A 24,906-nucleotide genomic window follows, 5' to 3' on the forward strand; every position below is an offset into this window, starting at 1 on the left:
TAAATATGTAATAAATACATATCAAAGATTATTTTTAATTCATTAATTTATGAGGGAACAAATAAGATGTTAAAACCAGTCAAAAGAGCATTTGAGAAGTTAGGTATTTATAGGCAATGTTAGGATAAAATTTCTCAGAGACAAAACTTTTTAGAAACAAGACAAGCCATAAACTGTAATCTTTAAGGTTATCTTTTCCGTAGGATAGAAAATTTTAATCAGAGAAAAAGCTACAAATTAACATGTAACTTTATTAAGTCTGGAGTCTTTAATAAGTAGTAACCAAGGATGGGACTTAGCACATTTCTTAGACTGGGGCTGGCAAATTTTTTTCTGTAAGTTTTCAGATAGTATATATTTTAGGCTTTGCAAGTCACATGATCTCTGTCGTAGCTACTCATGGTAGCATGAAAGCAGTCTTAGTATGGCTATGTTCCAATAAAACATTATTTATAAAAATAGGTGGTGGGGGACTTCCCTGGTAGTCCAATGGTTAAGGCTCCGCACTCCCAATGCAGGAGGCCTGGGTTCGATCCCTGGTCAGGGAACTAGATCCCACATGCATGCCGCAACTAAAAGATCCCGCATGTCGCGACAAAGATCGCATGTGGCAACAGAGATCCCACGTGTGACAACTAAGACCTGGCGCAGCCAAATAAATAAATAAATAAATATTAAAAAAAAAAAGTAGGTGGTGAGCTATATTTGGCTACAGGCAGTAGTTTTCAGTTCTCTGCCCTAGATAATTCTTGTGTGGCCTTTACTCTCTTATGACATTGAAGGATGAGCTGCCCCCCTTTTTGCTTTATTTCTGTAAGTCCATATAAATTTCAGATGGATCAAAGACTTAATGTTTAAAAAAAAGAATGTAAAAATACTGGTAAATATTGTTTTATAGTCATTCTGTGGGTAAAGGCTTTCTAAAACATTCATGCAATTCCTTAGAGAATATAAGCACATTAAAACACTTCTATGATTTTGCAGCCATCAGACTGGTAAAGATTTAAAAGTATTATAACAGCGGGTATGAGTGTGGTTATGAGAAAATGGACATTATCATTACTGATGATGAGAATTTAAATTGGGGTAACCTTTATAAATATAAGTTTGGTGAAATATATTTCAGTTTTAAAAGGGCCTAGCCTTCGCACGCAGCAATTCTTCCTCTTAAAATTTAGCATAACGAAAGAGATGGAGAAGAGAGTAAAATCAGTATATAAGAATGTTTATTGTAGTATTTACAGTAGTGAAACTATAACTCAAATATCAACAGAAGTTTTATATAATGAAATTCTATATGTCCTTTAAAATAATGATGTATATATATATTTATAGGAACAATATCCTTGATATATTTTTAATCAAATAATAAAGGAGAAAAAACAAATATAAAAGGAAGTGATTTTTATCAAAATATGGGTACATAAATGAGATCATATTTTCACAACTATTAAATTGATGGAATTTAAATTTTCTCCCTTTGAGTTAAACTCAAACTCCCTTTGAGTTTCCTTGTATCTTCTCTCTTAGGCAGAGTCAGGAATTTATCACCTCATGGGAAAAAAGGGCAGGAACTGGATCTTCCAGTAAGAGAGTTAACTTGAAAGTCAGGTGTCAGGAGAGAGGATCTGCTAAATGGATTTATATTACCTTTTACCAGTTAAGGACCAACCTGAAAACAAACAAACAAACAAACAAACAAAAAGGACAGGAAGTAAAACTCCATAATCCACAAAAGAAGAAGCATTCATAACCCTATGCTTCCAATCATCACCCCACCCATGCCACACATAATGGGGGGAGAGCTGCCCAATGCAGTGAAAATTGGGTGGGGTGAAGTAGAAAGCTGAGTGTGGTTGCTTGCATCCAGCTATCTTGGGCACAGTACAGTGTTCATCAGAACAAGTCGCACATACCTGCTTGGAGCAGTAAGGGCGAGTGCCTGGCCAGGCTCAGGGATGTTTCTTGAGCCCTCCTTGCTGCCATAGAGTGGCAGGAGAGGTGGGGTGGAACAAGAAAACTTTCAGACAAGCCATCTTGGAAACAAGGCTGTCAGTGTGTCAGGATAATTGACGGTGTGAGTGGCAAGTCACCCTGCAGCTGCTAATATTGGTCAGCTGAAGAGAATTTCATCACACAAAAATATCTATGTCATATGGGACTTCACAGTAAGCAAGGGAGGCTTCTGCTAGGCAGGGGCTGAAATTGCTGCCAGAGGAGAGTGGTGGTGAGAAAGTACTCAAAGACGATAGACCAAAATTCAAATGCAGTCACCCTAATCCATTCCCCTTAAGTCACCCCTCCTCCATTATTCACTTAAAGATAAGCATAGAACAAAAAGTCACCAGCATGGGGCTTATGCAAAGATACCACAAGAAAAAAGAAGGAAAGGAATGTGAAAACAAAAACCAGATGAAGAACACACCCCAGAAAAATTGCTAACAGTTTTCCATGAAATGAAATTAAAGATAGTGTGATCTCTCAGGGGGGAAAAATGTGTTCAAAGAAGAGATACAAGACTCAAGGAATAAATGATAAGCAGTAAATATTAATAGATAAGAACACTGAGTTGGCAGAGCTTAGAAAGAAATAGAAGAAAAATATATAACCATACAGAACTGAATATTACATTAAAAACATCAAAAAAGAAGAGAAGAACTTCTAAAATACTTTCAGGGGCATGGAGGATAAAATTGGAAATGAAATGGAAAATAATACAGAATAAAAAGACAAGATAGGATGATTAAAATGGAGTCAAAATAACGGAAGCCCAAAATAAGGATAATTGGTATCTCTGAAGAGAACATGACACATGAAACAGGAAACAAAGTCAAATGATAACAATAGCACATTTTATTGAAATGAAGACAAACTTGAATTTACAGACTGAAAGAACATATCATTTCAGGAAAAGTTGGTGCTCACTGCTTAGTACTGAAACCCATTCAGTGCTAATGAACTTCAAAGATAATTTAAAAATTCTTTGGGCATCTAGACAAAATCAAGTCACCTATTGGAGGAAAATTCATTCTGGTGTTAGTCTTCCTGGTAGCACTCTCCAGTTCAAGGAGACAACACAGTGATAGCTACCAAGTCCTCAGAGAAAGAAAATATGACTCTACAATTTAAAATCCAACAGAATTCATATTCAGTTATGTAAGCCACAGATAGACATTTTAAATATGCAAAGGAGAGTGCAGGAAACATAGTTCCAAGAAGCCCTTCCTGAAAAATATGAGAGGTTGAAATCAAGCCAAGCAAGCAATGGAGAAAACATGATAAATAAGAGTAGTATTGAGTATTGAATATAGAGCTAAGGCAAAAAAACAGTAGGCATGTGCTTATAGAGGAACACTGTGCTTGGAGACTAGATCCCTTTTACACTGAGTGGTGTCTAGCCTGGTGTTTGTCTGGGGAGAGATGATACCTCATTGCTCAAATGTTCCCTGCGAACACAATCCTGAGAAATGAACCAGACAGAGAGCAGGACCTTGCGGTCTTGGCGTACACAGCCAAGACTTTCCACTCAGCACTATGCCTCTTTCAACTGGTATCTTGGTTGCATGGACTATTTTAATTTTAATGTGTCAAATTTATCAATCTTCCTTTTTGATTTGTGACTTACAGTTTTTGTTTTTAAAAATTCTTTATCTACCTCCATGTTATAATGACATTCTCTTTTCTTTAATCCATCTGGTTTTTACGGGCTTTTATATCCATCTAGACTTTATTTTGTGTATAGTGTAAAGGTGTATATGTGTAACCAATTGTCTCAGAACTATCCCCCCCTCCCACTTTCTGAATTATATCAAGTCTCCATATATACCTGGGTCTGTTTCTGAGCTCACTATTTTGTCCCATTGCTCTGTCTATTTCTGCACCAGTATTACACTTTCTCAATTTCTATAATTTTATAATCTTCTTTGATACTTGATAGGACAAGTCCTCAATGTTGTTCTTCTTTAAAATTGGCTTGCCTATTCTTTTATTTATTTATTTATTTTTAGCTGTGTTGGGTCTTCGTTTCTGTGCGAGGGCTTTCTCTAGTTGTGGCAAGTGGGGGCCACTCTTCATTGCGGTGCGCGGGCCTTTCACTGTCGCGGCCTCTCTTGTTGCGGAGCACGGGCTCCAGACGCGCAGGCTCAGCAGCTGTGGCTCACGGGCCTAGTTGCTCCGCGGCATGTGGGATCTTCCCAGCCCAGGGCTCGAACCCGTGTCCCCTGCATTGGCAGGCAGATTCTCAACCACTGCGCCACCAGGGAAGCCCGGCTTGCCTATTCTTAACCTGTTGCCCTTCCATATAAATTTTAAGAGCAGCTTATCAAGTTCCATGAAAAACTCTGTGTAGATTTTGATTGAAATTGCTTTAATTGATAGATTGATTTGAGGGATTTCTGCAAGTAACAGAATCTACAGGGGAAAATGGCTTAAACAATAAGAACATTTGTATCTTAACATGACAGGAAGGCTGCAGGAGGTGGTTCTGGGGATGGTGCAGCAGCAGATGATGTAATCAATGATCCAGGCTCTGTCCATTTTCCTGTGCGGGTCTCAGTGGTTGGCCTTCGCCAGCTGGCTTTCACCCTCATGGTCCAAGAGCCTGGCACAGCTCCAGACAGCATGTCATCCTATAACTGTGTCCCCGTAGAAGAAGGGAAACGTCTTTTTACATATCCTTCTCTTTCTCAGGGAGGAAAGCCTTTTTTTTCCAAAAGCGTTTTTTCCTAGCTGACTTTCCCTCCAGACCCATGGTCAAGACCAAGATCTTCAAATCATTTATATTCTCAATATTTTTTTCTTCTTTATCTATCATTCTCTGATAGACGTGTGTTCAAATCTTCAGCGTAGCTGATTTATCACTATCTTCTTGTCCAATTCTGTAGGTTGTTGATTTAGTTGTCTGTATTAATCCTAATTGTTTATGTGTGTTTGAATTTGGGATTGGAGCTCATTTTAGTGGGAGGGTGTTTTATTTGTTTGTGCCATTGTTTTTTTCATTATCTCTTGTACCCTTCCCTCCCTGCCTAATAGTTTGCACAACTCCTTGGCCCCTAGTCAGGAACCAGGTCTTATATTGGTGGCTTGGGTCTCCGGCTGTGTGGTAGTATTACACTATACCAGAAGCAGCTTGGTTCAGTTTCTGGGGGTGAAGCTAGGCCATCTGTCTCAAGGGAATGCTTTTAGTTCCCAAACCCCAGTAGAAGGTGAAATCCCAACCATTGCTCCTTGCCTGTTTCTGGACTTGGAGCACAGTAGGTCTAAGTATTCAGGCTCATGCTTTTAGAGATCGTATTTTTTCTCTCCCCTCTGCTCCCCTCCCCTTATCTTTTCTCTGCCTTTAAACCTCTATATGTCTTTCTGGTTTTTTCTTTCTGTAGTTTATCGATCTTTGTTCTGTTTTTGGAAGAGAACAGAAGAATCAAAGCATGAACTTATAGCACCATCTTTATTGGCATTCCATACACTACTTTTTACAATCAGAAAAAAAGTATCATTTCAGGAAGAAAAATCTGCTCAGTTTCCTTCCTCTGAAAATAGCTTTTGCTTTTCTCTATTTTATTAGAATCATTCCTGGAAACAAAACCTTCTGGTTTTTGTGTGTGTATGATTTGTATATTTTTAAAAGCTGGTTATTGCAGATGTATGGTATTTCATGGCCTCTCTACATTTGAGGGAAAGAGGGAGAAAAAAACATTTAAATCTAGTTGTAGAAGCTTTGATTCATCAAGATTTTAACTCAGTGTTAAGACTGCATTCATGGTCTTTAAACTGGGCAGTCAGGTGTAAACTGATCAGTTTACTCCGTGGATGCCAAAAATAGAAATGAGGAATGCCTTTCTAGCCCTCTCTCCTGCCAAAATTAATGTTTTTTAATGTCTTTTGCTTTTCTTTAGTGTTTCAGTCAATTTTTTTAACACCTTTATTGGAGTATAATTGCTTTACAATGTTGTGTTAGTTTCTGCTGTATAATAAAGTGAATCAGCTATATGTATACATATATCCCCATATCCCCTCCCTCTTGCATCTCCCTCCCACCCTCCCTATCCCACCCCTCTAGGTGGTCACAAAGCACCGAGCTGATCTCCCTGTGCTATGCAGCTGCTTCCCACTAGCTATCTATTTTACATTTGGTAGTGTATATATGTCAATGCTACTCTCTCACTTTGTCTCAGCTTACCCTTCCCCCTCCCCGTGTCCTCAAGTCCATTCTCTATGTCTGCGTCTTTATTCCTGTCCTGCCCCTAGGTTCATCAGAACCTTTTTTTTTTTTTTTTTTAGATTCCATATATATGTGTTAGCCTACAGTATTTGTTTTTCTCTTTCTGTCAGTCAGTCAATTTTAAGTGACTTTGTCAGTGGTATTTTCCACTAGACCGGAAAAATAGAAAGATTGTTCCATAGCTAGCTGCTGTCAACATTAGGAACTACTTAGTCCTTTGAACTGAATATTCCCTGCTTAATGTTATTCCATTCCATGAACCTGTCTAAGCAATTCCTATCACTTCTCTTAGCTCTTTTCTAGCTCATATACTTACTATTATCTCTATTTCTTTTTGCACTTAGTCGAGGAAAGCGTGAATGAAGACATTTTAATCTTCTGTCCTGAGGCGCTGTCTCAGCACTGGTGTTTACATGTGTTCTTCTTTCATGGATTATCCTGATGGCTGGCAGCTATTTGTTGTTCAGAACTCCATGAAGTACTTTATAGCTGAGCTTATCAATATGAGACTGGTTTCTGGAGTTTATTTTCTAAACCATGAAGCACAAGCTCCACTTGTTTTCTAATGTGTTCCTTAACTTCCTGGTTCTTATGTGAATACACATACAATTTAGCCATTAAACTAGATGATCTTTCTGAACCCAACACTTGAGAGGAAGAGATGGAGATAGTAATTGTCATCTGATTGTTCTGAAACAGCCACTGTCCTAAGTGGATGGTAAAAATTGCTTCAGGCTTTCCTTTCTACTTCACTTTCTCTTCCATTTCGCCATCCTACTTTCTTTAATTTTCCTTCTCCCTGTAAGGAAACCAACTTAAATTCTATTTGATTTTTATTCCAAGTGCTTTTTCCAGAGTGCAGAATAGAAGGTATCTAAAAGAATTCCAAGAATTACCCAAACATTGTTATGTATATGTATGTATATACATATGTATATACTCACATCATTAATCATTAATATATCATATTATGTATTTGCATATATTGACTCACTTTATTAGTAATTATATGTCAATATATTAACTCACATCATTAATCATTTATATATGTTAAATATATGTATATAGGTATGTGAATATATGTGTGTGTGTGTGTGTGTGTGTGTGTGTGTGTATGTGTATGTGTATATGTCTCCAACTTCTGAACTTTAGTCCCCACTGTCCATCTCCACCGCATCCTGTCACTTCTGAGGTTTCCTATGTCAGTTAATGGGTAACTCAAGCTAAAAACCACAGAGTAATCTCTGAGTGTTTCTTACCATTTACATTCAATTGTTGCTGAGGTCTGTTGCGTCTACGCTGAAGCATCATTTCTAGCCCCTCCGTCCCACCCGTTCTACCACTTTCTTTACTCTGACTTTACTAGTCTCTCGCTTGGAAATTTTCCTCTTCACTCATTTCTTCACTTGCAGACAGGGCACTCTTCCTTTTCGTCAGTTCTTAATACTACTTCTAGTTATCTTTCTAAAACATGCATCTGCCTGTCTATTGCAATAGGCTATCGCAATAGGAAGAACATTCATTTATGAGGAACATCTCAAAGAAAAGAAAGGGTGCCTGGGGTCCTACACAAGCATGTAGACAAAGGAGTTAACTGCATCATTTGTGCATCCCAGAGGAGTCATGAGGACAAAGGTGTTAGTTTGGAATGTTCTAGGGCAGGATGGTTCTTTGAGGTTAGCCAAATCTGGAAGACAAAGCAGTAGGGGTATTTCTTCATCATTATACCATTTTTTTGGGAGCAGCGCTTAGGTAAAGTTCAACATTGTCACCTCTGTACTGACTATTCTTTACAAATCCCAATTCCCCCATCTCATGTTGGTTTTTCTTTCTTTAGCTAAGTGCCTTTGAAGGCTGATTTCTATGTACTGCGCCACTTGGGCTTTCTTGTCCTTTGGCTTTCAGTTGCGTTTGACAAACGGGAGGAAGCAGCAGAAGATTTAAGAGCTGAAGGAGAGAGCTACTGGGAGTAGTTATTCCCCTCGTTCTTTCTCTGTCAGTTGTAGAGGTGGCTGAATTCTTCCAAGGCCCCTCTCCACGGCCCCAGCTCCTCCGGGGCACCAATAACATTATCCCCTCCCTTCCTCCATCTCTCCTTCTCTCCCTCACTGTCTCCTGTGTCCCCTCAGACCTAGGGGTGTTAATGACTTTCCAAATGTCTACTCCCTGGGTACCTCACCATTCCTTATTGGTTTCTTTTAATCTTGCCCATGCTTCTGTACCTAGTCCCTTTGTTGAATTACTTTCAGTTAAACCATTTTGAGTGTTCTCTCTGTTTTCTGGCAAAACCTTGACTGATTTAGTCCCTCAACCTGGAAAACTTTCCCCACTTTTCAGCCTAGAGCATGCCTGCTCCCCCTTTAGGACAGAGTTCACCTGAAAACTTCTTTAGCACTCTCCTCTGTGTGCTTGTAGAATTTTGACCATATGTTGTGGTGAGATTATACCTTTGTGAACAGTTTCTCCCTCCATACTGTGTTGTGAGTACAAGGAGAGGATGTGATTTATGCCTTTTGTTATTTCCAGACCCTGTCACAGTGCCTGGTACCCTAAGTATTTGGAAAATGTTGATTGAGTGAATAAATGACTAGAGTAAATTACTCATCGGTGTAAGAGAGGAATTAATCAAGAAGGATGGCAGTGAATGGCCATTTAATTCATTCTTTTGCCCTATATATTAGTCCTCTTATGGAAAAATAGGAATTAAGAAAACTCAAACCCAAAAAATGGTGATTACTTATTAGATCATTCCTATTTTCTTCTTGGTAGCAGGAATATCTATTTGAGCATAGTTTTTGTTTTTTAAGTTGTTTTTAAATTAAAAAAACAGAGAGCAACCAGACCAACTAGTGCTTGATAAATATCCAAATCAAAAAGACTTCTGCCCATGGAGCGTTTCTGAAGAACAGTCAGAGATGCTTGGGGATGTTTTGTTTACTTCCCTGTGGCGTGTGTACCGCCTTTCCCAGGGTGTAATGCCCAGGGCTGATCAACAGCTAGAGGAGCTTGGAACCATTTGTTCAGTTTCATTGACCTATAAACCACTTCTGATATTTCTCGTATAAGATTCTCTTTTTACTTAGTGTATGTGTGTGTATTTATTTATTTAATCTATGTTCATTTAGTGCATCTATGATAAAAATCAGATTTGGAATTAGAGAATAAATTTTTAAAAATTAATGAAACTAAGAACCATTCAATTTGTCCAAGTCAAGAATAAAACATGAACTTTATTCTCATTTATTTGTGCTTTCATCTATTTTTTATTGGTCATAATCTCCTCAGTGATACTATATATCCCATTAAATTGCATCAAAAAATTTTAGCTGTTTCATTTTTTAACCCAGGTGTCTGACTATAAATAATTTTCCACTGGATGCATTATATTTTTAATAAATTCCTTTTAAAAATATAAATTGTTTGAGGCATGTCTGCCTAGAGTTTTGCTTTTCAAACAAAGATATTTTTGAGAGTGCAAGGAGGTACTTTTAATAATTATTGCATGACAACAGACTTTATTAGACTGGGATGGTCCCATGACAAGTGGGACATATGCATGTCCTCAGATATACCCCCCATCACTCGCCCTGGTGCCTAAAATTTCTGTCATTACAGTGTTGTTTTAGATGAGAAGATTTTGACTCCAGGAATCTCCTTTCTGAACTATAGATAAATTACATGGGAACACGAATACTTTAATCTATCATTAGCCATTAACGGTTTAGCAGAAAATAGCTAGTTGACTTGGTTCAGAGATCTCTCTGGACCAGAAGTTAGCAAATTTTTTCAGCAAAGGGCCAGCTAGTAAATATTTTAGGCTTTGTGGCCCATAGGGTCTCTATTACAACTACTCAACTCTACTGTCATAGCGAAAAGCAGCCATAGGTAATATTTAAATGAATGAGTGGGCTCTGTTAAAATAAAACTTTATTTATAAAAACAGATGGTGGGACAAATTTGGCCTACAGAGTTTCTTTGCCCAACCCCACTCTGGAGGAATAGGAGGCAAGCAGATAGTTTACATCTCCAGAACTGTAATACTTCTTTGCTGTTCCTTGCTGTCCTCAAGGACCAAGGCCCATGTGTATGTCACCTTAGGGGCTCAATATTCTGGTGACTTTGAGGGAATTTGCTTGTGAGCCTAATCTCAGATTGCCCTAAATTCAGAGAACTTGTAGGGGGATTCCACCAGCAACCTTGTGTTCTTGAATATATGATTTAGACTAGGATTTCTGTGACAATCTTAGATTTACTCTAGAATGTTTTTGAAGCCCTTCATAGTCTGATGGCTTGGAACCAGACTAACTTTATGCACCTTATGGATCCAAGGCTAGTGTTTTGCCACTTCGTTGATCTTATCTGGCTTACAGTCAGCAGTGTGTTTGTCTTCACAGTTTCATTGCTCTGCTTATATTTTGTCACTCTCTTGATGGGACTCAAGCTTGCTTCTCTTTTATTCTTACATTGTTTGCTATCAGCTGTAGACCCTTAAATGTTGTATTTCTCTTACCCACCATTCCAGATTCCTTTCCCATGCCTCTGAAAAATACTCTTTTACACAAATTAATGGCCCATAATAGCTTTGTTCAACTGTAATTAGTTGTACATAAGCAAATTTATGTGATTTCATGTGTAAAAGTATTTTTATATACTTCATACATTTTTCAAGTATGTAAGTACTTCATCCCCTTTTTGTTTACACTTTTACTCAATTAATTGCCAAAAGCATTTAAGGCACCCTTCAGCAAAAATACAAAAATTCATAGTGAACAAATATTTTCTGAGTGCTTATTGTGTTCCAGACACATAGCAGAATGAAAGGCAAATTTTCAAATTAAAAGGAAGAAAGAGAAAGTAGATGTTGTAAGTACAACGAAATCAAATCAACAAACTCAAAACCAAATTGTGCTGCAAAAAATGATACAACTTTGAACCTAAGGCTTTTCTCTGAGCTTCTCAACAGCCAAGGTAAAAGAAAAAAATGAATAGGCTTTGTAATTCCTTTGGTTTAGTAAAAGGAACACATCAACAGATAAAGAAAGTTTTTCTGACCCTTAAGTTAAAAAATTTTTCTTCTCTAAAATATTAATTCTTTAAAGGTTGGACACCTTATTTACTATTTCTTTTCTATCTCTCTATGCTGTCCAGTACTTAATACACATTGGATGATCAGTATGTAGCCAAAGACAAGGCAACATTAGTATTGTCCTCATTTTTCTTCTAAAGACACGGGAACCTAAGAATTATACAAGGTATGAAATTAGGGAACATAGTCTATAATACTGTCCTCACTTCTGATACCAAGTACAAGTTCAAGAGTTCCGAAGACCACTCTGAAACTCAATATTTTGCTAGAAGCTCACAGAATTCACTGAAAGTGGTTATATACATGGTCATGGTTTATTATGGGAAGAGATACAAATTAAAGTCAGCCAAGGGAGAGATCAGTCCAGGAATGTTCCAAAAGTGGTGCTTCCCGTTGTCCTCTCTCCATGGAGTCATGGAAAGCATTAACTTCTCCCTGCAGTGATGCACACATCACTGTGTGTGCATGAAGTATTCAATATGCATGAAGTATTGCCAGCCAGGGAAGGTCACCCGAGCCTTGGCATCCAGGGTCTTCGCTGGGGCTTGATCACTAAAACCTATTTGGCCTCCCTCATAGCTGCCCTCAGTCTCCCTGCCCTCCAGAGGTCAACTGATACCATGTGGCCCAAAGACTCCACCCTAAATCACATTGTTGGTGTGGCTCAAAGCCACCACTCTAAGTTACATTGTTACTATCTGGCTGGCCCAAGGCACCCAGGTAAACAAAGACATTTTTATCCAGGCTGGAGATTCCAAGGGCTTAGAGGTTACCTCCCAGGAGACAAGGGCAAAGGCCAGACCTTTCTTTGGGTAAGCTTACTTCTTCCTACACACAAGGTCAACACTGTGGTTCATGAATCTAGTATCTGACTTTGATCAGGACACCATGGGCTGGTTTACTGGGGAACACAACTAGTACTTTCCATGATATGGAGTGCTAAAGTTGAAAGATGCATAATCCTTGACTTTGCCGTTACTCATTAAAAAGGAATTTAGAAACTAAAACAAAATATTTGACCCTGTTTTTCTTTTCAGCATGTGATTTATGTTAGAATAAAAAGTTCAAACATTTTAGAAAAAAGAATTTCTTCCTTTTGGTAGTTTTAACAAGTCCTCTCTTACATTTCAAGAGTTCAAACATTCTGACATTTCACTGAGGTACTTGTTTATCTTATCCATTCTCTTTGTGATTCTAGAGCTGTAAGTTATATAGCTTTAAGATTTCAGGATTTTCTGTTCCATTTCTTCTATCCCTTAGAGGGTTTTTTTTTTAAAAATTCTTGAAAGATCTTTATTCTCTTTTAATCTCTAGATATTTTTCAGGTTTATTTCTTAAGGTATGGAGAGCAGAAGTTCACTTTTTATTCCAGGGAGCACTAATTTTGATGAGCCAGGACAAATTAAGCTCCCTACCATAAAGTAAGCTCCATGCATGCAGGGATTTTTTTTTTTTTTCTTTTACTTTTACTGTGTAGCCCCAGTGCCTATTGCACTACTTGACACATACAGACACTCAGTACATATTTGTTGTGTCAAATAACCGTTTTCAAAAAGTTAAAAACCTAACCCTTGCACAAATCTAAAACAAGCAAGTATCAAAGAGGTAGTTAACGCATTAATGAGAGAAGCCAGTAAGGTAGTAGTCCGTTCTAAAACAGACACCAGACGAATGCAGGCACAAGATTGCTAGGTTAGAGTTTAAAGATGCTTACCATCATCCAGGACAATAAAATTGTGATTATGGGCTTATCTTTTCTACTGCACAGAAGCCATTCACATTTCTGCGTGGGTAAAATTCATTTGCATTGCTATAGGACAAAAATCATTTTTGTAATGTCAAGCTGTTCTTTGTTGCCCCAGTGGCTTCCTGAGTGACAGCACTTGCCCTGCTTGTTTTGAATTTCTACTTAGTTATTGCCCACTTCTGGGTACCCATCGTCAACATGTGTACTCAAGCCACAAGCCTCACGATGACTTCCTCATTTTACCCCTTGTCTCCTTTCCATGTAGACCCAGTCACATTCAAATTACCCAAGGGGAATGCTTCCTGAGTGCCACAAGTTACCCTACCTATGACCCTCTATAAAGGCACTTACCTGTGGGTCCTTGCTCTGCTGTCTACCTGCCTGCAGTGACCAAACTTTGAGCTTTGGGTGACTTTCTGTGGTCCTTTGGGCATACTGTGCCCCCCTCTCTAGGACCTGTGAATATAATAAACCCTTTAATTTCACATGCGTTTCTGAGTGTAATCTCTGTGGCCGTGTTAGAGTGATCCTCAAAAACCCCACCAAGGGGGCTTACTCCCCCTTTTACCACCCAGTGGATATCAGTTTTTCAGAAATTAACATCTGTCCTTTCGGAGTTGTAAAGTATTCTAATCAGCAGTGAAAATTAAGCCAAATAAAGTATTCTTAGTAATATTGGAGAGTTTAATCTCATCTATCAAGTTTGGAAATTAAAAGATATATCCTTCTTGATTTCCAAATGCAAAAACAATTATTAGTTGATTGGTAACTTGATTTATTTTATATCAAGCCAAGTGTTTTACTTCAAGTTAGTTTTAGTCTATGTTTATTCAGATTCAGGTATATAGTAGGTACTCAATAAATATTCATAGAATTAATAAATAAAGGCAGAATTTATCTAAGTATTCTGGCTCTGAAGGAGTCATGTCCAAATAATTTTCTCTTTCAATGCTACTTGCTCATGTTTATGAAAGCAGTGAGTAGTGGGGAAATTAGAAGCCGTGGAATCAGACCGACATGGTTCAAATCCCAATTCTGTAACGTTTTGGTTATATGGTTTCCAGGAAACCACTTAACCCCTCTAAGCTTTCATTTTCTTTCAGGAAAATGGGGATAATAATACCTACCTTGCCAGGATGTTGTAAGCATCGATACGTACATAAAGGATTGGTCATAATGTATGCAAAATGCCTCATACAGATTTGCAGTAAAATGGTAGGATATGGTTGTCTTAGTCAGTTTGAGCTGCTATCGCAAATTATCATAGACTGGGTGGCTTAAATAACAAACATGTATTTCTCCCAGTTCTGGAGGCTGGGAAAGGGAAATCGAAGATCAAGACACTGGCAGATCCAGTGTTTGGTGTGGCCACCCTTCCTGGTTTGTAGATGGCCATGTTCTCGTTGTATCTTCACATAGCAGAGAAGAGAAGAAGAAGCAAGTTCTCTCTGTCTCCTTTAAAAGTACTAATCCCCTTATGAGGCTGCACCCTCACAACCTAATAACCTCTCAAAGGCCCCATCTCCAAATACCATCACATTGAGGATTAGGGTTTCAACATACGAATTTTGGGGGGCACAAACATTCAGTTCATAGCAACAGCCTAAAACATGATTAAAAAGTAGAAGCATTTACTGTCATCTAACAAAATAATGGAAAGAAATCACAAATGATGAGAGATCAAAGTAGAGATATGACTTTCTCTTTTAAAATCTGTAGCAATTTCCCATTCTGCAAGCATAAATGAAATGCTTCTACTTATTATCCTATTATTGTTTTAACTTTAAGAATTATTTAGGGTATGGTTTGAGGAATTTATTATTTGGTGATAGCAAAGAGTCTATTTGTGGCTTGTTGGCCTTGTGAGACCCCAAGATTATTGCAGCTAGATCAAGATTTCTGTGTTCTAAGTGATTGGTTTCTGTTTAAGCTCTCAATTAAGATAAGTGTTCTAGTTACTTTTGCTGTGTAACAAATAAGCCTAACATTGAGAGGCTTAAACCAACCATGTTGGTTTAACCTGATCCTGTGGATCAGGAATTTGGAGAGGGAATAGCCAAGATGGTTTACCTCTTTCCAGGATATCTGGAACCACTGTTGGAGATCAGGGGTGACTTAATGGCTGGGAACTAGAATCATCTGAAGGTTTGTTTGCTTTTATGTCTGGCACCTGGGCTGGGAGGGCTTAAAGACTGGAGCTGCTGACCAGAGCATCTACATGTGACTCCTCTGTATGGTTGGCTCCCTTTCAGCATAGTGTCCTCAGGGTAGTTGGACTTATGACATGGTGGCTCAGGGCTCCAGGCACAAGTATTCCAGTCAGATGAGGCAGAAGCTGCATTGCCTTTTATGACAACTTCAGAAGGCGCATAGCCTTTCTTCTATATATTCTATTTGTTGTAGTGGTCTGAAGCCCACCTAGATTCAAGGGGAGGAAACATAGACCCTACCACTTGGTAGGAAGGTGGCAGGGTCATATTGTAGAGAAGAATGTGGGATAGGAGATATTGCTGTGGCCATCTCTGGAAAATAAAATTTGCCACAATGAGTAATTCTGTAGAGGCTTATTTCACATTAGAATATGAAATGAAATATGTCCTATAGTTGTCAAGGGTATTTCCTTTTAGTTGAGCTATTGTCACTGCCCTGCTAGTCACACACAGTTTTCTTTGTGATGGGCTTTTATCTTTTCCTTAATGTTGCATTTTTTTAGTATGGGTTCATTACCTCACTGATAAAGCTGTTTTAATATTTAATCTATTCCCAGTTCCCAAGTCATTTTCTCAAGTGCCCATCAATTCCTTATAAGTGGTTAATTTAAACGACCTTTGAAGCATGACTGCATCTGGCTAAGGCAAATCTAAATGTCAACCTTGGAAGCATCCAGTGACATTCAGATGACTCCTTTCAGTATAGGACCTCCTTTTTCTATCATGTGGTATATCTTGTCAAAAAAGGACCAGAAATGGTGCCTTTCCCACTCAATATTTTTAGCATTGTTGAAAAAACTGACACTCTAGAGTCATGCAGACTTGCTTTAATCCCAGTGGCCCCATTTAGTTGTGTGAAACAGTGTAAGTTTCTTAAAAGTTATGGGTTGGTTTCCTCATCTATATACTGAAGATAAAAATCCCCACTTCATAGAGTTGTAATAGGGAAATTAAATAGTCAAAGAAGCTTCTGATGTAGGGCCTGGTTTATAGTAAGAACTCAATGGTAGCTAATGATAAGAAAAACTGCCTTTGCATTTTCTGTGCCTATAAATTACCTTTCAGTGTAATAGGTCTTGATCAGGATCTTGAACTGACTGTGCCAGTTTCACTGGGCAGGTAAGGGAGGAAGTGTCCACACTAGAGATGATCTTAAGTGTCTTCCTCTTCGTTACCCTTTGCAGGTGACAGAAAAACATTCACTGAGGACAGTGATAAGCCAGGGGAGGTAATTTCAGGAACCTGGGGTTGATGGAGGGCAACCTTTTGAAAGATGTTTTGTCTCTACCAGGTTCTCCATGGATGGTGACTGGATTATTAAAAGGGCAGTAAAAAAATTATTTTCAAATGAGATGTCCCTTTGCCCGACCACCACAGGATTTTTACACCTTATTGTAAAAATATATACATATTTAGAAATGTATTAAAACTTGGGCAATATATGCCATGTAAGAAATAAAGTACAAAATGCAGGATAAAACTTTCTCTTATCCCTCGGGATTTCTCCACTTAAAATCTCTCTTTAATCTCCAATTATTGTAATAGTCATTATAAAGATGAAAAATGTTTATTGGAATATTTTAAACTGTGAGAAGGCTTTAACTGACTTGGATTTATTGTCTTTCTGTGCGACAGGTGGTGAAGTTTACCAAATCCTTTGAATTGCTGTCCCCAAAGTGCAGTGCCGATGCTGAGAACAGGTAGGGCTTATAAGTTTCAGTTTTGTCTTTAATCCTCATCTTCGATCCGTGGTGTTGGCAGCATTGCATAATTTCTGAGGATAAGAGTTTTTCTTTCTTTAGATCAGCAAGTGCAGCCAAATATAATCACTCTTCTGTATTTCAGGACTTAAATTAAGACTATACATAAAAATACATGTATATACATCTAACGCTGCTAATGAATAAAGTCGATTTTTAGATATTCCATAACTGCATAGATAACCTTTTTTTTTTTTTTTTTTGCTTTATTCTGGTCCCTCGTTTGTCTTCTTCTCTTTTGTTTGCTTGTGTTTGACAAATACCCCTTGGGGAAAAGACTAAGAGTTTCTAGTAATTCACTTTTTGTCCCCGTTGGTATCTTTGAGGCTGTATAGCAGGGTGAAAGTAAGGGTTGGGGACAATCAGTGAATTTCTGTTAGCTTTGCACTACCCTGAATAATGGTTTGGTTACTACAAAAATGGATTCTCTTTACTTTGGTCACCTCTAGAAGAAGGGCTAAAAAAATAGTGAAATTGACCAAAATGCAGAAATATGGAGAAGGACAAGTAAAGCACGATGATGATAATGATGACAATACCAGTGATGGTAATACCAGCTAGATAAGCAGCTTCCATTTATTCCATGCTGAATGTGCCAGGTACTATTCTAAATGCTTTATATGCATTGAATCCCCCCAGATAACCTGATGAAGTAGGCCTCATTACCCATGCGTGACAGAGGAGAAAGCCAAGGTTCAGTGAGTTTAAGTGACTTGTTCAAGGCCCTGCAGCCAGTAAATGGTAGCCACATCTCAGGACAAGACCACCTGCATAAAACCCTCCCAATCTCTGAATTTTGATCCCATTGCCACACATAATTTACAGCCTGGTAATTAATCTCATATAGTGAATGTCTGCTGGATTGTTTCCCAGTCTGGCTGGATCAATCAGAATCAAGTTTGGAGAACTGAATAAAAACTAAATTCTCAGGACCCACATGAGTGCTTTTGATTCAATATGTTGCAAGTGAAGTCCTAAAGATCTGTATATTCAAAAGGCTCCTTGGGTAATACCTGCTTCAAGATGTAATAGTTGAGGGTAATTTGATTTTATGTACTTATTATTGCCTTTAAGTTCAGAAAATAGAAATCAGTACATTAAAATGGGCACTTTAGTTGCTTCACTTTTTATCAAGTGTATGAAATTTAAAAGAGTCCATTTCTAATTCCAGTTATAGAGCATTCTTGAAAAGGCAAAATTATAGGAACAGAAAGCAGATCAGTAGTTGCCAGGGTATGGAGATAGAGAGAAGGGTTTACTATGAGGGGGTACAGGGGAATTTTGAGTGGTGAAGGAACCGTTCTCCATCTTGCTTGTGGTGGCAGTTATACAACTGCATTTGTCAAAACTTGCAGAACTATGCGCTTAAAAAGCATAAATTTTACTGTTTGTAAATTATACTTTAAAATGGGAAACGAGGTCTTTTGTAAGAGGTTTTTGTTTTCGTGAAAATGTATGTTCACATCTATGTTTAATGTCAGCTAATCTATACCCAAAAAAGATTTAGACATAGAATTACTAGTGGTGTATTCAGCCATTTTCCTAAAAATTTCATGTAAAATAACATGAAATACATTTAAAAATATCTATCTGTACTTAGTCCTTTAGCTAGTTATGGCCTCATATAGGTTCTCTCTCTCATATGTGAGGGAGAAAAGCCTTCCTTTGAAATCTTAATGTTTTAATATTGTTCTTTGGTTTTTTTTTAACTACTGAATGTGTCCTCATGGTCACTGCAGAGTTAAATATTTCATTATTTTTAATGCTGAGAGAACGTCCATGTCAAAATGAAATGACCCAAGGCCCATACTGCTCTTGGCAAACTTCTGATAATAAAAAAAGAAAGAAAGAAAGAAAGAAAGAAAGAAAGAAAGGTCAGATTTTCTTTAAAGAGACATTTGAAAAGTGCCTTTGAACTTTGACATTATGAGATAGTACTCTCCATCATTCTATTTGTGGCCTTTATGTAGAATGTCCGTTTATTTCAGAAGACCTTTCCTGTATTGTCTAGTAATTTTCCTCATGTAGATGTGGGATCCATTGGTCATTTATTGGAAGTTAAAGGAATAAAGACAAGTGGCTCTAGCATTTACTTCGCCAGTGGCCGTGGAAGAGACATTGAAACAGGCTATAAGTCTACAACTCACAGTCTGCTCTCAACACGTTATAAATCTTTCCTTTAACCTTCATCACTTAACATCTTCTCTATAGATAATGTCCATTGGATACCTTAGTCCTCTGGACATCATTCAGAGTTTTAGTAGGATAGCTCTTGAAGATAATGTCTAAGGTTTCATGCAACAGTGTTTCAGGGCATTAGTTTAATTCTGATGAACTTTGATTTAAAGCTTGCTGATTTTTATAGACAGTCCTTGAAGACTTTTTTAAAAACCAATTTTGTTGTTGACTCATCATTTCTGCCTCCTGTCTTATGCGGCTAACCCTTTTGTCATGGCCAGTCTCATCTTGGTCTCCATGTAATTAATACCAAGCAATTTGAGAGTTGGAAATGATTTGATCTGTCTTTCTTCATGTGGTGTTTACCTCCTCTGGGACATCCTTGATGACTCTTCTAGTGATAAGATTCTCACTATGTCACAGTGGGCTTTGTCTACTGATAGGGAGTTCTAATTGTTAGAAAGGCATTTTAGGTTGAATCACATTTCTGTAACTTCCACCTCTTTGTCCTAAATTTGTCCTTTGGAGATAGTTATCCTTTCATTAATTTTATTATTTCATTCAACAGCCATATGATGAGTACCTACTCTCTGATAGGTAATGGGGCTACAGAGATTTTTTTTTTTTTAATCAGCAGTCTCTGCCCTCAAGGATCTCAAGGCCAATGAACAGGGGTAGGAGTGGGTTAAGAATATAATATAACCATACCTGGATTTCACCAGGCCTCCAGACCATGGCTATAAATAGAGTCACGGTAACAGTGATAATCTATACTTGGCAGCTTGGTCATTTCTCCCTTGTAGTGTAAGAACCCAAGCCCTTTGCAAAACTCACTCTTGAAGTAGCTCTGGGAATCCCCAAGATTAAAAAAAATTTTTTTATTGCTCACTCATCATTTCTTCCAAGTGTTCCTAAGTCCTCTTCCTCTAAACATGGCAGAGCAGCATCTGCTGGACATGGGCTTCCTGGCAGAATTCCCATGGGCATAACTGGACTCCTCACCACCGCTGTGCCACAGCTCCCCGGGCACTGTCTCAGATGCACTGGTGGCCTTTCCAAATCCAAGCAGGGCTCGGTAGTCAGTGCAGAAGTGGAAAGAAGGTTCACTTTCCCTACCATGTACTATAGTTTGTTGCCTGACCCCTAATCAGTCCTGCATGTACCTCATTTTTTTTTACAAGTCTTTTAGTTCCTAAAGCCTTTCTTTCTCCACAGGACTCGGACTTAGTCCATGGGGCCAGGCTTAGGAACCAGTCCCCAGATTGAGAGCTAGCCACTAAGTTGTTCTTTTGATTTCTCCACCTTTCTTCCGTCTTAGCCACCAGACTCAGATGCTCAAGACCTCCTCCTCCCAGTCCCTTCCCCTCCATGCACATCAGCTTATACAAATAAACGCCCCCTCATATACAGATGTGTCCCAGATTAGGCTCATATGTCCTGCTGTCAAGTACATCAGTGATGGCAAAACAATTCAATACTTTTCTGTAAAAGGTTTGTGCAAGGTGGTATTTTAACATAGAGGAAGGGGCACCCAACTTATCTGGGGAAAACTGGAAGATGATCCTCCGGGAAAGCTTTCAGACATGGTAAAACTTCATTTAGGTCCTGTAGAATGATGAGAAGTTAGTGACACGACTACCTTCCAGGGTGAGGAAACATCATAAACAGAAGCATAGAGGTGGGAGAGAAAACATGGCATGTTTCAGAATCTTTAATTAGGGCTGTGATCTGTTGTCACAAGGGTCATCATAATTGATGGTGATGGCCCTTAACTCCTTCTGAGAGCATCCAGCTCCCCTGAATGCCATCTCATGGGGGTTTGGGTCCTATCTGGTCCTCAGACACTCAGACCCTCTTAATTGGCCTGGAGACTGGCTACATGCCTTCTTGCTCACGGGGGAGTAGCAACAGATAGTGAAATATTAAGATTTGTCTTGAAAAATCCTCTGGGCAGTAGTGTGGAAGAAGGACCAGAGGATGACAAGCTCAAGCCACCAAGGATTAAGTCTACTGCCTTACCCACATGGCAGTGGTTCAGTTCTGGTAGACTGAATGGATCCACTATCCTTAACTTTTCCAAGTCAGCAACTGCTATTTTTAGACTATTTTTATATTTCATGGTCCCCAGACTCTTCACCACCCTTTTTATTCTGCCCTGGACGTGCCCCAGCTTAGAATGGAACATGATATTCCAGTTTTTTCCAGAATCAGAACAGTTTAGAAATAGACATGTGCCTCTCTTTTGCAGAATATAATACTGTTGATGCATTTATTATTTACAATCCTCTTACGTTGTCAATACTGACTTTAAAAAAAATAAAGATCTTGTCTGATCCATTCGACTCTCCCTCTTCTCAGATCTCACTCTAGGACCTTTCCTGTGAAGCCTAATTTAATAATATTTAGTGAAGCGGCCAGAATAAACTTTCTTGAATCTCTTATTCAAGCTTTAATAAACCTCTTTCTGTTCTCAATGGGAATAGGGAGTCTGAATGATCATATGTACTTAGAAATGAAAAAGAACATTTATGGACATCTTAAGAGTTAGAAATTTTTATTTAGTTTAAAATATATTTGGCCAGATTCTATTGATGTATCTCCTAGGTATAAATATGGATGCTTTGGAAATTGCACTTTCTCAACACTGCTACTTAAGGCTAAAAAAAAAAAAAAAAAAGGAAGAAAGAAAAAAAAAAAGCCAAATGTCTGTAATTTCTAGAAGGTAACAACTGACTAAAGGGAATTTTCACATAATCATTTAATGTGATATAATGGAAATATATATTGTTTAAAACCCAAGCACTATAACCATTTCAGCATTTTGGGAGTAAGGGAGTTGAGGGGAGAAAATTTATTTCAGAGGGGAACAATCTTTTTTAAAAAAACATCTTCTTACTATATTTTTCATTTGGTATGACTAGAAGGGGAGGAGAAAAATAAAGCTAGAAATCTCAGAGCAGTTAAATAAAGGGTAAGAATCTCTGTTTAATGAGTCTTTCAGCATGCAGGTCAGCCTGGAGGGTGGAGAGCTAAAATGTTCTGTTTGATAAGATGAGGGTATATGGTAGGCAGAGTAATGCCCCCTCAAAGATATCCAGGTCCTAATCTGTGGAACCATGGCAAAAGGGACTTTGCATATCTGATTAAGAATCTTGAGATGGGGAGATCATCCTGGATTATCTGGATGGGTCCAGTGTAATCAGAAGGGTCCTTATAAATGGAGATGTGGTGACAGAAGCAGAGGTCACTAGCCATGGCAATCAGGGAAGAAAAAGAAATGAAAGGAATACAAACTGGAAATGAAGAAGTAAAACTTTCACTGTTTGCAGATGACATGATACTATACATAGAGAATCCTAAAGATACCACCAGAAAACTACTAGAGCTAATCAGTGAATTTGGTAAAGTTGCAGGATACAAAATTAATGCACAGAAATCTCTTGCATTCCTATATACTAACAATGAAAGATCGGAAAGAGAAATCCAAGGAAACAATACCATTCACCACTGCAACAAAAAGAATAAAATACCTAGCAATAAACCTACCTAAGGAGACAAAAGACCTGTTAAGACACTGATGAAAGAAATCAAAGATGACACAGACAGATGGAGAGACATACCATGTTCTTGGATTGGAAGAATCAATATTGTGAAAATGACTATCCTACCCAAAGCAATCTACAGATTCAATGCAATCCCTATCAAATTACCAACGGCATTTTTTACAGAACTAAAACAAAAAATCTTAAAATTTGTATGGAGACACAAAAATTGCCAAAGCAGTCTTGAGGGAAAAAACCAGAGCTGGAGGAATCAAACTCCCTGACTTCAGACTATACTACAAAGCTACAGTAATCAAGATAGTATGGTACTGGCACAAAAACAGAAATATAGATCAATGGAACAAGACAGAAAGTCCAGGTATAAACCCATGCACCTATGGTCAACTAATCTATGACAAAGGAGGCAAGGATATACAATGGAGAAAAGACAGTCTCTTCAATAAGCGGTACTGGGAAAACTGGACAGCTACATGTAAAAGAATGAAATTAGAGCACTCCCTAACACCATACACAAAAATAAATTCAAAATGGATTAGAGACCTAAATGTAAGACCAGACACTATAAAACTCTTAGAGAAAAACATAGGAAGAACACTCTTTGACATAAATCACAGCAAAATCTTTTTGATCCGCCTCCTAGAGTAATGGAAATAAAACCAAAAATAAACAAATGGGACCTAATGAAACTTCAAAGCTTTTGCACAGCAAAGGCAACCATAAACAAGACGAAAAGACAACCCTCAGAATGGGAGAAAATATTTGCAAACAAATCAACGGACAAAGGATTAATCTCCAAAATATATAAACAGCTCATGCAACTCAATATTAAAAAAACAAACAACCCAATCCAAAAATGGGCAGAAGACCTAAATAGACATTTCTCCAAAGAAGACATATAGATGGCCAAGAAGCACATGAAAAGCTGCTCAACATCACTAATTATTAGAGAAATGCAAATCAAAAAACTACAATGAGATATCACCTCACACCAGTTAGAATGGGCATCCTCAGAAAATCTACAAACAACAAATGCTGGAGAGGGTGTGGAGAAAAGGGAACCCTCTTGCACTGCTGGTGGGAATGTAAATTGATACAGCCACTATGGAGAACAGTATGGAGGTTCCTTAAAAAACTAAAAATAGAACTACCATATGACCCAGCAATCCCACTACTGGGCATCTACCCAGAGAAAACCATAATTCAAAAAGACACATGCACCCCAATGTTTACTGCAGCACTATTTACAATCTCCAGGTCATGGAAGCAACCTAAATGCCCATTGACAGACGAATGGATAAAGAAGCTGTGGTGCATATATACAATGGAATATTACTCAGCCATAAAAAAGAACGAGACTGGGTCATTTGTAGAGACGTGGATGGACCTAGAGACTGTCATACAGAGTGAAGTAAGTCAGAAACAGAAAAACAAATATATATTAACGCATATACGTGGAATCTAGAAAAATGGTACAGATGAACCGGTTTGCAGGGCAGGGGTGGAGACACAGATGTAGAGAGCAAATGTATGGACACCAAGGGGGGAAAGCGGGGGTGGGGGGGGGTGGTGGTGGGATGAACTGGGAGATTGGGATTGACATGTATACACTGATGTGTATAAAATTGATGACTAATAAGAACCTGCAGTATAAAAATAATAAATAAAAGAGAGAAAAAAAGCAGCAGAGGTCAGTGTGATGCAGGTTGAGAAAGACTCAACCTGTCATTGCTGGCTTTGAAGGTGGAGGAATGGAGACATGAGCCAAGGAATGTGGGCAATGTCTAAAAGTTGGACAAGGCAAGGAAAGGAATTCTCCCCTAGAGAATTGTAAGATAATACCTTTGTGCTGTTTATAAAGTCACTTAAGTTTGTGGTAATGTGTTACAACAATGACAGGAAACTAATACAGGGGTTTGAATTTAAAAGGAGTCCAAGAAGAAGAGAATTCAGGAGAAAATGAAGGAATAAGGAGAGGCAAACAAAGAACCCGTGGAACTGAGCAATATGGGTAGAGGCTGAAACTTGTGGGAAAACATGGCCAGTGAGAAATTCCCAGGGGTGGGGCAGTTAAAGGATTTGTGTGAACTGTATGTTGTGCACTATTTTAAAATATTACATCTGCTTGTCCTTTGCTTGCTATTC

General features: G+C 38.3%; 1 protein-coding gene across 2 annotated transcripts in view; it reads left to right on the forward strand.

The window, feature by feature from the left end:
* Positions 1-24,906, forward strand: part of PDE11A (phosphodiesterase 11A) — a 464,603-nt gene that overhangs the window by 201,647 nt on the left and 238,050 nt on the right. For both annotated transcript variants that reach the window (XM_068543893.1, XM_068543892.1), the window contains exon 5: positions 16,899-16,963. In XM_068543893.1, coding sequence (XP_068399994.1) covers positions 16,899-16,963 — 65 coding nt within the window. The remainder of the gene's footprint in view (positions 1-16,898; positions 16,964-24,906) is intronic.

Source organism: Eschrichtius robustus, chromosome 5 (genome assembly GCF_028021215.1).
Source record: "Eschrichtius robustus isolate mEscRob2 chromosome 5, mEscRob2.pri, whole genome shotgun sequence".
Taxonomy (NCBI): domain Eukaryota; kingdom Metazoa; phylum Chordata; class Mammalia; order Artiodactyla; family Eschrichtiidae; genus Eschrichtius; species Eschrichtius robustus.